General features: G+C 39.5%; 1 protein-coding gene across 1 annotated transcript; it reads right to left on the reverse strand.

Moving 5' to 3' along the window:
• Positions 1-1,574: 1,574 nt before the first annotated feature.
• On the reverse strand, positions 1,575-3,728 carry LOC106658505 (luciferin 4-monooxygenase-like). Its single transcript, XM_014380506.1, has 8 exons — positions 3,702-3,728; positions 3,484-3,612; positions 3,203-3,410; positions 2,654-3,132; positions 2,405-2,582; positions 2,099-2,323; positions 1,807-2,036; positions 1,575-1,742 (listed from the first exon to the last, which is right to left on the reverse strand). Exons 1-8 carry the CDS (start codon positions 3,726-3,728, stop codon positions 1,575-1,577), a joined length of 1,644 nt encoding a protein of 547 aa, XP_014235992.1.
• Positions 3,729-15,061: the final 11,333 nt, after the last annotated feature.

Below are 15,061 nucleotides of genomic sequence, written 5' to 3' on the forward strand. Positions count from 1 at the left end.
TATATTGTCAAATAAGTTACATGCTGGTTGGTATTTTTTTACCTAAATTGCTAAAGAAGTTTGCCCTGTTACAGTTTCCGAACATAGAATCTGTACCATACTGATGTTGATATTACGATTTATCATAAAGACGTTCGTGGTTCTCATAAAAAAGGCAAACAAATTTTAAAAACCAATTATTTGCTTTAAAACTTTGTATTATAGAGCTTCAATAGTTCGATTCTATTCCCTCTTTATTATGTAATAATCAGAAATTTTGGAGGTTGATCCAGATACTTTTTTCAACTTCACTGCTTATGCACAACATTTTATCAGTAAATTTGCTTCACGAGTTCAAAATAACACTCACAAATTTATAATTTTCAATAAATAACAGCTTTTAAACGAAGGAAGAAAAAATATCAGTTGGATTAATGTACATGTATATGGTGGAGTATGTTCAATCCGAAAACCCAGACAAAAATAGTTTCATACAATAGAAAGGGACGCGCAGAACAAAGAGTGGAAGAATTATATAGTGAAGCCACAAAAATTAAAATGACTCAATTCGGGAGGGATGTTTTAATTACGAGTGCGTACACCCAGTGGCTTTAAGCTTACAAGCCTCGTGCGGTTTGTATGTTCATACGTGTAAGTGCTAGCTTACTTCGTGAATGCATTAATTTCATTAGCGTTGAAGGGTTGTATGGAACTCCGATCGTTCTTTTTATCTAGAAATTTCAAATTATACTTGCTTTTTTACTTGATTCATTAAATTATATTTTTCCACACGAACAACCATAATTTGAGAGTCAATTAATTATTATAATAAGTTAAAAATACCTCGTATCGTTTATGCATCGATAGATTATGTACAAAGTAGAAGCGCTCGAGATCGTGTAAAAGCCCTAGTTGGGTGGCATACGTAGGAACATAGAAAATTCGACCCGAAATACTAAATTAATGGGCCATAACTTCAAGTTAGCGTAGGTATCTTATCTAAAACATCGAGCGTGTGTGTGTGTGTGTGTGTGTGTATCGAGCAACAGAAATAAGTGTTCAGATAGTGCACCAGCAGGGTTATGGCTTTTGGTGATAAACAAGTGCGGGTATTGTACATATATATATTGTTTGGGAAAAGTTATTAACTCCCCGTTGTGATAAAACATGCGCTGGAGTATATAGGTTTGTACTATTACTCGACTTTGTAAAATAGCTCAAAAACGCGCCCTCCCACGTGACTCAGGAGCTATTAAGTTTGTACTTTCGAAGTTTATAATAATTTTGTCATTCAATTTAATTTTTTTCTGCAGCAGTAAGTGATTTATTGAAGAAGTAGAGGAAATTTTTTATCATTAATGATTATATTGAACTTTCAACTGTATGAATGATTGTGTGTACGGGAATGGGTTGGAAAAAAAGAGAACCAATTAGTACAAATTTGTTTAATAAGTTAGTACACTAATACAAGCTAAAAAACTAAAATATTCAGTTTCTTTGGCTTCTTTTATTATCTCTTATTATAATATGCTTACTTACAACATTTTCCTTAGTTTTGTTTTGGATTTTCCGTTGGATTAATGACTACTAGATATTCAAATGCTGGTATCACTCATAGCTCTAGCTAGCTCCTTAACAATGTTTCTATGGATTTTTCCCGAGCCAGTGTATGGAAGACTTTTTACAAATTTAACGCCCCCAGAAAGTTTTTTGTGATTGCCTAGTGATTTGGCGCTCATTTCAACAAGCTCTTCTTCTGATATCTATAGAAAGTAAAAAATTAACATACTGATGTATTTCCCCACGTTATTAATAATATAAAATTACCTGAAAACCAGGGGTTCTTTTAACGATAGCTACTGGTCGCTCATTGTCGCTATCGTGTGGGATAGAAACAACTGCTACTTCCATAACTCCAGGGTGTCGCATCAATACATGCTCAATTTCACAAGGCGCAATTTGATGTCCTCGACACTTAATTATTTCTTTTAATCTTTCGACTATCATGACTTCTCCATTTTCTTTGTAATACGCAATATCACCCGAATGCAACCACCCTAGAAATGTCAAAAGCTTGGATGAAAAATCTTTTAGTGTCAATTTAAATCCCGATAGTTACCGTAAGGGTCTATGACTTTTTTAGTAGCTTCTGGATTTCCATAGTATCCGGACATCATTGTCAAGGACTTAATACACAGTTCACCTGGTTGATTTGGTCCCAGTGTTTGACCGTTCCGTCGGTCTATAATTTTAATTTGAACATTTGGTAAAACGAAACCAACGGAATCAATTTCCCTACATTTTGGAGTTTGGAAAGAAGCTCCGCCACCAATTTCTGTTAATCCTAAAATTGTTTCGGAAGAGTTTAGTGCGAAATTTATTGATTTAGAATAAAAAACTAGTATAATATAAAAAAATATATTACCATAAGTTTGATATACTCCAGTATGTGGTAGCATTTTTGAAAATTCACTTAAAGTGTCAAGACTTAATTTTGTTCCACCAGTCATAATGATTTTTAGCGACTCAAGATTATATTTTGCAATAATTTTATTTTTACAAAATTGACTTATCATTGAAGATGACATGAAAAACCAATTTACCTGTAAGTTCAAAAACACGATAAACCGAATGAATTTTTAAAATATAATAAAAAATAAACAAATAAACTCACTTTATATTTTTCTATGAGCTCACAAGTCTCAATTGGGGTGAATTTTCGGTGAACTATTCTAGTATCTTTATTAATTATCGAACTAATCATATAATACAATCCTGTAATCCAATATAAGGAAGAATACCATAGGCAAGTACTTGGTGCCATGGCATTTCTGATGCAGTTATTCAGTATGTGATTCAGAGATCCATATGAAAATGCAACGGCTTTGGGAAATCCCGTTGTACCCGAAGAAAACAAAATAACAGCCTTATTTTGTAGGTTTTTTAATCTTGGGGGTACAAATTGTAGCACAGTTTTGTTATCTTCGGCATTCATTATGTGACTCAATGATTGATAACCTATGATATTTCCAAAAACTACCACTTTTATCTTGTAGTTTTTGGCAGATAAAACTTTCTCTACTACCTGAACCGTCTCCTCACTACAGAACATTATTTTTGGATTTGTCAGCTCAATTAAGTTTTTTACAGATTCTGAAAAAAATTCCACTGATGCAATCACAATTACGACTCGTTACATTAATAATTCAAATATTCTTCAAACCTTCTGTTATGTCATTAGGCCAAGGATTTAGAGTCGCGCCAATAATGAATGTAGCCATGCATGGAACGTACACGTCAAACTGATTATGCGTACAAATAGCAATAACATCGTTAGGAGTTACACATTGTTTTTGTAGCCATTTAGCACATCTGATTATGTTATCTTTCATTTCTTCAAATCGGATGCTTTGTCCAGTTTCAGCGTCAATCTATTTTGAAATTTTCAACTCATTTCTAATTTCTAATTTTAATTTATTCATATAAAAAAATGTTTATCGTTACCTGTGCCACATGATTTGGAGCCGAGTCAAATAGATTAATCATAAAACTTCCAAACTGGTCAATTATATTATTACTATCTCTTTTCACACCCACGAGAACATTATTTTCAATGGTGAAATTTGGTAAAAACTATTTTCAAAAAATAATCATAAAAAATTAAATTTTAGAAGTTTTGAGTGTAAGATGGATGTTAAAAGCAATCGTCGAACTAAACTTACGCTATTGCTTAAATTTCTGGTACCCATGTTTCTTACTCTAAGCACCTTTTGATACTGGTGTTAAACGAAGTGTCACGAATACTTCAAGCTCACTCTTTAAGTACTCAAGATGTACAGTGATATTTTTAAAAAGACGCTCTTATCTCTCTAAATAAATGTTCCTGTGAATGATTTGAATTTATACGCTGGTGTATATGGTCTTATAATGTATTTTTAATCCAATATATTTCGATAGTGATCTATAATACAAGTTATTTTTATTTGCCGATTAAATCATTCATGAACTTCTCAAATAATAATCAACAAGTATTTGCCGACAGTATATTTACATGCTGACAATCGAAGGAATTTTGATAATTAGCGGTGAATTGTTTGTCATTTTGTGGATCTTTTTATTGAACGGTTTGAGAGTATTTAGAAATATGTTAATTTTTTTGCGTACGATGGCCGCGTAACAAAATATTATTATCAGAAATGTGATTTTTTGTCACGAACAAAAATAAGGTTACAAACATCAGTATAATACCATCGCATTTGAACCGAATTCAGATGGAATTCCATGAAAATCTGATCGATTGCCAGGGAATTTCGTATTCCAATAGAAAAAAAGTGTACGCAATACGCATACAATGGATTGATTTTAAAATAATCTCAAATCGGAGGGACAAGATAAAGTACGGAACGAGTTGTTGAAGATTTCATTTGTGGGAGTCTTAATTTTTTCTCGATTCCAAGTAAGAGCAAAAAAATCAAAGAGCAAGGGCTGCGTGCGAGCACAGAATCGGAAATATAAATGCTTGGAGGGTTATTAGATGCTGTACGATGTGACGACAGTTGTGTAGAAATAAAAGAGACAAAAATATAGAGAGAAAAGACTTTCGCGTCGGGTGGCATTACTTTTGATGTAGGTACTTTTTCCGGCGATGCTGAAACTGCATCGAAAGTGTTTTTCTTGGTTCGACACTGGCGCGGAAATATGCAATTGCTCACCAAATATGCTCCTAAATTTTTCATATCTCGCAGAAACTAGGAACTTTATATATATTTTTGATGTTAATATCTTGTTGTTGCAAAGTTGCATTTATAACAAAATTCCACGTGTGAAGCAGAACGTCTGCCGTCGATTGTATACAAAATCAGCCGCGAAAATCGATAAACAAATATGAGAAGGCTCGTCGTGAGAAATCACATACCACGTAATTTTGTCAAGATCGGAATTTGACAGAATCATTGATTTTTTTGATTCGCATTACAGCACGAGGCAGCTAATTCATTAAGTGGTTTGTTTAAAAGAAGATAAAGACATGTACAAGGTATGTGTTCAAAAATGTGCAAGATTATGTAATGTACATTTTATGCCGGCTAGGTGCTACCGCACCTCTTGATATCAGAGCTGCACATTTTTGAAAATGTATGTTTCCTAGAGATGAGATGCTGATTTTTACGTTTCCTCAGTTAGAAAAGACAAAGTCAATAAAAAAAGTCAGTATATGAAAAGTATTGAATGTACCGAGTAAAAAAAGTTCGATTACGAAGAGAGCATAAGGAGGAGCTGTGCTTAGAGAGGAGAAAGAAAGTTTAAGAAAGGGAAAGGCCGAGGTAGTTATACGGAGAGAAAACCGGTGATTTACTCCTGGCATAAAGTCCGACTTTGTTTTTTCTTCTTCTTTTTTTTATCATCCTCAATCAGAAGGCCGCGCGTGCGGACCCGAAAAGAAGGAAACGAGCTGGAACGATCTAATAACTCTCAAAAAAGCCCCCTCAAGAACGAAGAAGCGTACGCGCGCGCGCCCGAGAGAGAGAGAGAGAAAGAAAGAAAGAGAGAAAGAGCGAGTGTGGCTTTAGCTGCTGCCGACCGAGCCAATGTGTGGTCTAACGGGCGCACGCCGCGCGCATGTGACTCTCGAGCTTCTCATCTCCCGCGGAATAAGACCGCCTTTATAAGTACAAAGGGATATTTTTTCGAGAGGGCTAACATCGAACGACTTAATAAGGCCTCCGAACGAGATCGGACCGCTCGATCGCCTCGGGTCCCTCGAAGCCATCCCGGGCCAAATTTGAATATTATACGTAAATGCGCGCACAGTCCCTTACGATCGATGCAACTATACTTTCGCGGACGTGGCTGCACGTCGCATAATTCGCCCGATGAGTTTGCTTTCTTCGGGGCAATTAGCGAGCGGCCCCGGAGGAATTTTCCGATCATCGTTTATCCAATCCAGTGCCTGCGCGTTTCTTCGTGCAATGTGTTTTTTTTTTGGCGTTATAATTTATAAACATTTACTCGGAATTGCGCGAACTCGTGTGTATTTGGCTGGAGCGGCGGCCGAGCTAACGAGCAATTTCACACGCAGGAATTTCTGCTTCACTCATCATTGATTTAAAAAGCTGCAAAATTCAAATTATCTCGGCCTGAGAGGAGCACGCATGAAAACGAAAACAAGGATCTGCAGTCGAGGGCTAGGCTTCGGAATAAAGTAATTAGTTTCCTACCACAGTGGCCGGGCTGCTGCAGTTGAGGATTTTTTGCGCGCTCCTCTAGCCGCATTCCTGCGGTTCTAAATTCGGCAATTAAAGCACGATCACGCCCATTGATCGGGCGAACGGCCGACATTCGTTAGACGTCGCGCTCCGCCCGCGTCGTGAATCATGCAGCCATCAACCTCTTAACCCTTGAATTAATATTCTTCGTAGCTGCTCTCGATGCGCAGTGCGCGCGACTAACTGCACGCGTATCAGTTATATTGTGAATATATCATCGGACTTTTTATGCTACAGACTGTTTCTCTTTCTCTCTCTCTCTCTCTCTCTCTCTCTCTTAATCTCTCTTCTTACCTAATTTAGAATGGAATTTTGGATGGGTGTGCATTATCGGAATACTGTCTCGAACTACAAGCGAGCATGTGTGTATATAATTAAGAAACGGCCCAATCCGAAACTTTATACGAGTATGAGAGAAGCTTGACTAAGAGAAACCTGAACAAATACATTTTATCGTTGCGGCGCGAGTCTTATCGTCGAAGCTTGTCCGAGGCTCGAGATCGGCTGGATCGGTTTCTCTAGCAAGTTATACATTACAAAAGCCACCATGAAAGAAGGCACGATAAGAGGCAACGAACGCGAGCAGCTATTCACACGTGTATACATACATGTTTTTTTATCTGCGGTGGCAAGAAGAGGTAATTTTCCATCACTCTGCTGCTCTTTGTGATCAGCTCGCGGCGATGCCGAGAGATCTAATAACAATTAAACTTTACAACGGTGAGCTCTAGGCCATTATCAGGAAGTTTTTAAGCGACTCTGATATATAGGCGGAGCTTACCCGTGTATACTTAACGCGTAAACCTATCTGCATTGTGTAACGATAAACTTATAATGAAGCTCGCTAAGGACCTCGATGATTATTTTATGGAAGCCGCGATTGGAAGCTAGCACGTGTGTGCGCTGGCATTAGGCCCTATCTCAAACAATAATGTTAAAAACTTTTATTCGCTTATATATTTGTGTATCTTTAACAGAGTAATGGCGGGTCCGATCCACCATTAGAAAAGTTTTAATAGACGAGCTAGCTAAGGCTCGCCTATGCATACATCTGAAATGCAAATGTTAACTCGTTGCGTTTTTGCCTCGAAAAAATACATTCGCAGCTCTTGCGACTAAATGCTCTGTAACTGCACAGGCGCTGCAGTGCACGATGACTCACTCTGGCCGAGTAAAGGAAGAGAGCCTCTTGGCAAGTACGTAGGCATTACCTGTTTACTTACATAGACGCGCGCGCGCGTATAGTATACACGGATGCATACACACACACTCGCATAGATGGGTAATATGCATGAGCAGGCGATGTGTGCTGACTACACGCACGCGAATGACCCGTGGGAGCCACGCGCCAGGCCGCACGCCCTTACCGACTTCTCTCCTCTCTCCGTCTATCCTCTCTTTTACTTTATATGTTTATATCCATACATGTGTATATACCTACCTACCATTTTACCTACCTACCTACCTACCTACCTACCTACCTACCTCGAGATCTCTCTCTCGTTCTGTCGTCCGCCCACGAACGTCGCGCACGTATATAGGTGTAGTCCACACTTTCTTTATCCTACTCTTTTTCTTCTCTCTCTCTCTCTCTCTCTCAGACCTTTCATGCGTGTACCTATTATCTAAATCGAGCATGAGTAAACGCTAAATAAGTTATTTTTTCTTTTACTATTCACTCGTCGTGGAAACGTCTAGCAGTGTTCCGGATGGAGAACGAGTTTAAGATGGAATAGGTGACAGGCAACAAAATTGATATTTAAGCGATGAATCGTCTGTACATCGTGAAACTGCGAAGCAAAAAATAAGAGAAATTAAGCATGTACACACAGATGAAAATTAAGTCGTTCCTAGCTCTTATCGCAAATCCAAACTAAAGCTCTTTTAACGTAACGAGCCTTGTACTTATACATTTAAGAAATCGCCTTTACAAACGTACTTGGTCGATGCAATTTTGTACAAGATTTTCATCGATCCATCGTCTTTTCAGATGAAAGGCACAGAGCGTAATTCAATAAGAAGATTCGATTGCATTGCGTAATCCTAATACCAAAGCGATCGAGTGGCCAGGTGGCTGCATAGCACAACAACATAACTCTTTCAATTTCCTACGAGTCAGCCAGAGACAAGCATGGTTTTTATTATTTTCGACTATGCATGCGTGTATATATGTACCTGCGCTGGTAGAAAATGAAAATGGACAAGGTGTCCGAGAGCGAAAGCGTCGATAGGTCGAATAAATTGGATCCATTTCCGCGCGGCTGCGGATCTTATATTACACATCCAGTCGCGTGCGAGCTATTCCTAAGTCCATTCGATTTTATATCACTCTTTTTCCTTCGTCCTCGCGTGTATTTCGATATCTTGTATAATAGCTACTTCTTCGAAGCAGCTTTGTGTACACGTATATGAGCACACAGTCGATACACATGCGGCAAAGTCGTTGCAACGCCGAGTATAACAAAATAAAGAAATCACATTCAGAATGAAGTTGTATGTAGCATCTCGGGGATATGGAACGATGCACCTGCAAATAGTCTCCAGGTCTGTATAGCGAGGCACACAGAGTAAGAGAGAGAGAGAGAGAGAAAGAGAGATTTGACAGTAACAACAACAAACGAGGAGAAGAGTCATTCGTCCCTTGAGGCAAAGCACAAGCGAGCAAGAGAAAAAGAGAGGGAATATAGAGAAAGAGAGTAAAATCCAGTGCTATTTCAGGGCTGACTGCTCGCGTAAAGTGAAAAACTTTCTGAGCCGCTCGCGCGCGTGCGAGAAAGAGAGAGAGAGAGAGAGCGACGGCATTTATTCCCATTACCGGTTAGAAATGCACCATGGGAATTTCTAACTATCCTATATATAGAGCCGGCGCAGTATACTTCGAAAAGCTCTTTTTTTGTTGCACTCTTAGTTTTTTTCGCTCAGCTGATGCACTCCACGGCAGACTCTATATATTTGGATTTGGACAATTCTCCGATGAGCTGACCCGATTTTTCCCATGAAATTGCTTAACCTGCGTGCCTCTGCTCGATTGCATTTGATTTTTGCCAATTTACTAACGAAAAGAAAAATAATTTTGTTACCTTCGAATGGAAATCTCGTTTTTTCGAAAGCTTTTTCGTCCCTTCGAGATAAACAACGGCCAATCGATATGAATATCAAAGTTGGATGAAGTTCGCCACGCACTCTCAATCATGCTAAAAGCGATCGCAGATAAACGAGTGACGCATGAGTTTGATCTTTCAAAGGCTGCGACGGCAATTTGGAATATCATTTTCAAGCCCTATCAACTATTTATATATCCACTCGAAGCAGCCTGTGCTCGGCCTGCGAGCGAGTTTTATAGCCCAACGCGGTAGCGTTAAATATTATACATGGCCAGGCACGAGCTGCGCTCTATATACACAGGAACAAGCCAGAGCGCAATTTTCCATCGAGGGGGTTAACCTCCGAGTGTCTATGGACTAGCAATCGTTGAAAGCCCAACGCTCCGAAAGCTCCGCTTGTTTCGCTCTGCATCATCTTATCTCGAGCACTCTCATCTTTTTCCTTTTCTTTCGACTCAACGTTGTGTGTTACCCGTTAGAGCGTCGAAGAGCTAGTGAGCCAAGTCATTTAGAAAGGAGGAGCTCGGAGATAAGAGTAATCACTCGCGGAGCTTCTCTGTCTCTCTCTCTCTCTCTCTCTTTTTCGGTCCAGGCGTACGCACTCACAGAAGCTACAAGCCATACACACCAGCTCTTCATCGCCTTTTAAAATTGAAAAAGGAAACCAAGGGCAAGTAGCGTGATAAAAATTGCTTCTCACTGCACCTTAAAAGTTCTTGCTGCAGTAAATGTTGCACTTGTCGCTTTCTCATAGAACCTTCATTCATGACGTGATACTAAATTAATTTGCTCGTGTACTTTGAGACGTATTTTTAACTTCATTACCGATCGTAGAATTATTATACATTTATTTTATCGAAACAATGCCAAGCTTTGGCTGGCAGTATTACATATATGTAGGCATGCGGCACCAAAGCTAAAACAGCATACCCAGAGGCTTGCACGCGCCGCAAGGGTAAGAGTTTAATTTTGGAATTCATTTGCATCGAGTAGGTGAATTACCTGAGCGAAAGAGAAAAGTATGAAGAGAAAGAGGGAGAGAGAGAGAGGGAGGGAGAAAAGGGAGGCAACTGCTACCACAGTGGGCACGATAAAATAAGGTTTGGTTGGCGTCAACTTTGCATTTGTGCTCGCACGCTAGAGAGTTCGCATACACAAACGAGCATGGACGGATTATTAAGTTTTGAAACAACATGTGAGCGTGTGTGCGTGTACGTAGTTGTGCATGTGTGTGTTCTATCACATACACGCGTATACGCAAACACACAGTCGACGTTGCGAATGGCGAAATGAGTGCGTATACAAACCTGCGCATGCATGTGTATTTTTATATGCAAGAGAACAAGGCTCGGAAGTAATTTCATTTGGCGACTATTAGTCTCGGAAAGAGAGAAAGAGAGAGAGAAAGCTGGAAATTGCAGGAGACTCTGGTGTTTATTCCTATAATTACACTTTGAAGAACGGAATCATCACGAGGATACGTGCGACGCGGTTTTTTCGACTGCTTTTTTTGTTAATAAGCAAAAAATGTTTCCAAAGCAACTTTTTTCTCATGTCATTATGATATTAATTCAACGTCGTTCCTTAACTTTTCTGTTTGCTTGTAGTCACTCGAGAGTTTACAACTCGTTGCTCGATACTAGTAAACTCGAGGATTTCACTTTTTCATATATATGTTCAAATTTTCTTTCGGATTCTTGCAAAAGAACAGCGGCAAAAAACAACGGCAAAAACAACAACAAGACTGCAGCAGAAGCAGCGATGGCGGTTGCCGCCGCCGATCGGCAAGTTTTGCGTTCGCGGTAAATAAACGGCTTAAGTAGCCCCAGGGGCTGAATTTATAACCACGTCAGATGCATGTCGTCGTCGTTCGCGGGCCGGTTCGAGAATTGACTTGTTGCATCTTTTTACTTATACGCGCGCGCACACATACACAGGCGCATAGTTGCATTCGAGTATGAGTGTGCTGCGTGTGTGTATCGGTGAAGTCAAGGCTCTTATTTCGCATTTGATTTCACACCGCGTGGCTGGTCTGCGACGACGACTTGGCTTGCGCGCGCCTTGATTCATATTCATTGAAAGCGCGTTTGTTTTGCTCTTTCTAGCCGGTCTTGTTCTGTATATATTTGCTCATATACACTCTGCAAACTCGTCGAAGTCGACCAGTTTCTTCGTCTTCTTCTTCTTCTTCTTCTGCTTCTTCCTTCATTTCTCTCTCTTACTCCTCTTTTTTTTTTATTTCAACTCAACGACGTCATTTTTTATTGTTATTCTCGTCTTGGCCCGGCTTCCCTTCTCTTATCTTTCTACTTTGGCGGCTGCAGCTATTATGCAGGCGAAAATTTTTTTGTTGTTTTTCTTTTTTACGCCTTGCACCGCGACGCAATCGCGTGAGAATCGCATCTATATACACGCGCCTTCTTTTGCGTACGCTATGAATTTCTATGTAAATGCAGACCAAAGTGCATGTGGCTGTGGCTATGAAGAAGTTACCCGTGGAAAATGCGCTCCAGATCTCCAAACGTGTTTATATACTTTCATTATATTCTTGTGAGAACTCGTGTACAAAATACACCATTATACACGAAACAAAAAAAAGTTTCAAATAGAAAGTGATTCTTTAAACGATAACTTTACAAAATTTTAAATTTACCGACTCTAGTAATGAATAAACCAATACGCTAAGCAAGGGTTACTAATTAAAAAACTATGGAAAGCAATGGCAGCATCCACGTAGACAGGCAAATAATTGGCATTTAATTAACCACCCAGTGTAGAATCAGTTAAAAATGCAGACAATCTCTTTAATTCAACGTTTTTCTGTTTTAGTGACAATTTAGGTACGTCAGTGTGACACGGCAGGTAAAAGCATCCGCGAGGAATAAGTAATAGAATGTCAGAAACATGCGACCACTTGTCGCACCGAGTCTCTCCAACTGATCGGTTTTTTCTCCCCATTCGAAGCAAGCAACTACGCTTTACCATGAAAATTGATTCTCAATTAAAACTAGCTTTTTCAATTTTGTCAATGGGAAGTGTAAATAGTGTTTGTTCGAATAATTAAATATAATTATAACAAAATGGTTTATTTACCAATCAAATAAGCGAAAATCTGTCGATCATATTCAAAACTTGAACACCTATTCAAGATAAAAGTATCATTTTCTTATCAACGAATGTAATCTATATCGTGTAGCCAAAGAAAGACGGGTGCATTAACGCTGATCCTTGGTGTCTTAATCAGCAATGTTATCTTTTGTACTGCTTGAAACGCCAAGCATGGGTCTTTGTTTGTCTTTCTAGATGAAAGGTCTCTTTAAAGTTATTTGGGTAACAATTAAATAGTTTGATTTAAATTTGTTTCCATTATATGTGTCTGATTATAAAATCCGTCGTGAAGGCTATTGGCATTGTTATTTAGGAATTTCCAAAAATTTATCAAATCAACTGAACGCTACACAATCGCAAACGCATGTGATGTAGTCGTAAAAAGAATTGTAGCGTATGCGCGTGTTATTATCTTTGTTGTCAGATGAAAAAAATACACACACGCGCCAAGTTCGGAGATGGAGTACTCATACGCGAATACACAGATATTATAATAATACAGGAGAGGAGAGTAGGGGAGGATGAGGAGGAGGGGTGAGGGGGGATAGGGGGATGGGAGGGGGGGGGCGAGAATCGGAGATAGCGACAAAGACATAAGCGCAGAGAGATGAGCGTGGGCGCGGTTTCTCATGCGATCGCAGCTATATGTATTTATACGTGTGTGCGCTATATAGACGGAGAGGACGCGCGAGAGGAGAGCACGAGCACAGCATCTCATGAGCCACGAAAGGGACTTTTTTATCGTCTCCATCGAGATCCTGGGTGGTATCAGAACGATACACTATGTACTTGCGTCGTGGCGCCTTCTCGCTCTCTCCCTCTCTCTTTCTCTTCGATTCCAATGAAGGTGTTACGTGGTTAGCACGCGAGCGCGCGCGCGCCTGCTCAACACGGGCAAACTTGAATCGTGAGAAGAACCAGGCTTAAAAGGCTCTCTCTCTCTCTCTCTCTCCGCGCACGGTATGCGAATGCGTGGGCGGTTGGCTTTCTCTCTCTCTCTCTCTCACTCTTTCTGCTGGCTCTGTTTGCTTTCTCATTTCTGCGTCTGCGGATTCTTCTTTGTCCTTCTTTATTGTTCGCGTGCCCTTTTCTCGCGCGCAACCATATGCATGCATGTTGTATTATGTACGGCCAAGCTATATGTGCGTATGAGTGTATTCGTTATTTCATATTCTTTGCGTTTATCTTGATTATATTTTTCTCGCACTAACACCGAAGCTTAGCTCTGTGACTGCGTGTACAGCACGCATATATGAAACCGAGCTTCTCTCTATGTTTCGTCACGCTTGCCTTTTTCTTCATATTGCAGTTTGAAATCATTTTTGTACCCGCTTCGTTTTTGACTTATGGCGCGTCGCGAGCCACCATTGAAATTATTATTTAACACTCGCGTATCCATCTAATATAGAATGTTGCCTTTTTGTTCACATACTTTTTATGCGCAGACTACATTTTTCATTTAATCATTTAAAAATTTATAGGCTACAGGGAAATAAGATGAAAGGATAATTCGTGAAAATTTAAAAAAATATACTTGTAAACGAGAAACAAGTGCGTATATCTACAGAGGCACAGATGCCGCACACGAGTAATAAGGAACAAATGCTTCTCTGATTCCGAGCGGCGCTTCTCGCATGTATATACCGCGACACGAGCAATATATTCGCAATGTACAAGACAAGCCGGTGTATATTTCGACCCTGGAGCCAGAAATTTTATTTTCTAAAACGTCATCGATACAGCAAAGGCTCTCAAAGGAATTTCTTATTTTTTTAATCAGACACGGCACGCCACACGGGGTCGAATTTTGGCTCTGTTCTGCATACAACTTGACAATTTATGAGTGGCGCTTCTCTCTTTTTTCAACAGCTCCAAGAAGGATTTGCTGCTACTCATAAAGAGCAGAGAGGTGTTATTTCGTTACAACTTGCAGCGCGTATTATGAAAAGCGACCACGCATCGTAATCTTGCACAGGTTGTCGATTTTTTCTTCGCCTTTCTGCAGTGTTTCTCTAGCCTATAAGATTTACGCGGTAAGCCGCGCGAAAAAAAAATACAAAAGAGAATCGAAGAAAAAGAAACTTTGAACAGGATTCGATGCGTGTTTCTTTTTGTTTTTATAAAGCTTGAATAAATTTTTACATTTTAAAATTAAATTTCTTCACCTTTTACAGTAGAAACGTTAAATTGCAATACTTTGGAGCTAAACACTGTTCGTAGGTTGGAAATGGTATCTGGCGCGAGAATTTACGCCAGAGAAGAGCCGTATTTTCAATTCGCGTCACGCGCGCGCGTCAACAATAGTTTTGTTTGCGCCTGCGCGTAAATGTATTGAAATACATTCGCACATGCTTTGATCTTTTATCGCCGGCACTAAAATTAAATCTCAATTAATTTAATTTGAAATGATCAACGTGCGCCTTAGCCTTCCAAATGGCCATGTTATATAGACATTGAATGTAAAATGAGTTAGAGCGCGAAAAATAAAGTATATGGTATATAAGCGCACAGTCGCACACACGTACGCTCATGTGCTCAGCAACGGCTTAATGAATTCGCCTCGTGGTATAATCGCGTCTGGAATACATAAGCAATTTATATATGAAG

Source organism: Trichogramma pretiosum, unplaced genomic scaffold (genome assembly GCF_000599845.2).
Source record: "Trichogramma pretiosum strain Unisexual culture from Peru unplaced genomic scaffold, Tpre_2.0 scaffold10, whole genome shotgun sequence".
NCBI lineage: Eukaryota > Metazoa > Arthropoda > Insecta > Hymenoptera > Trichogrammatidae > Trichogramma > Trichogramma pretiosum.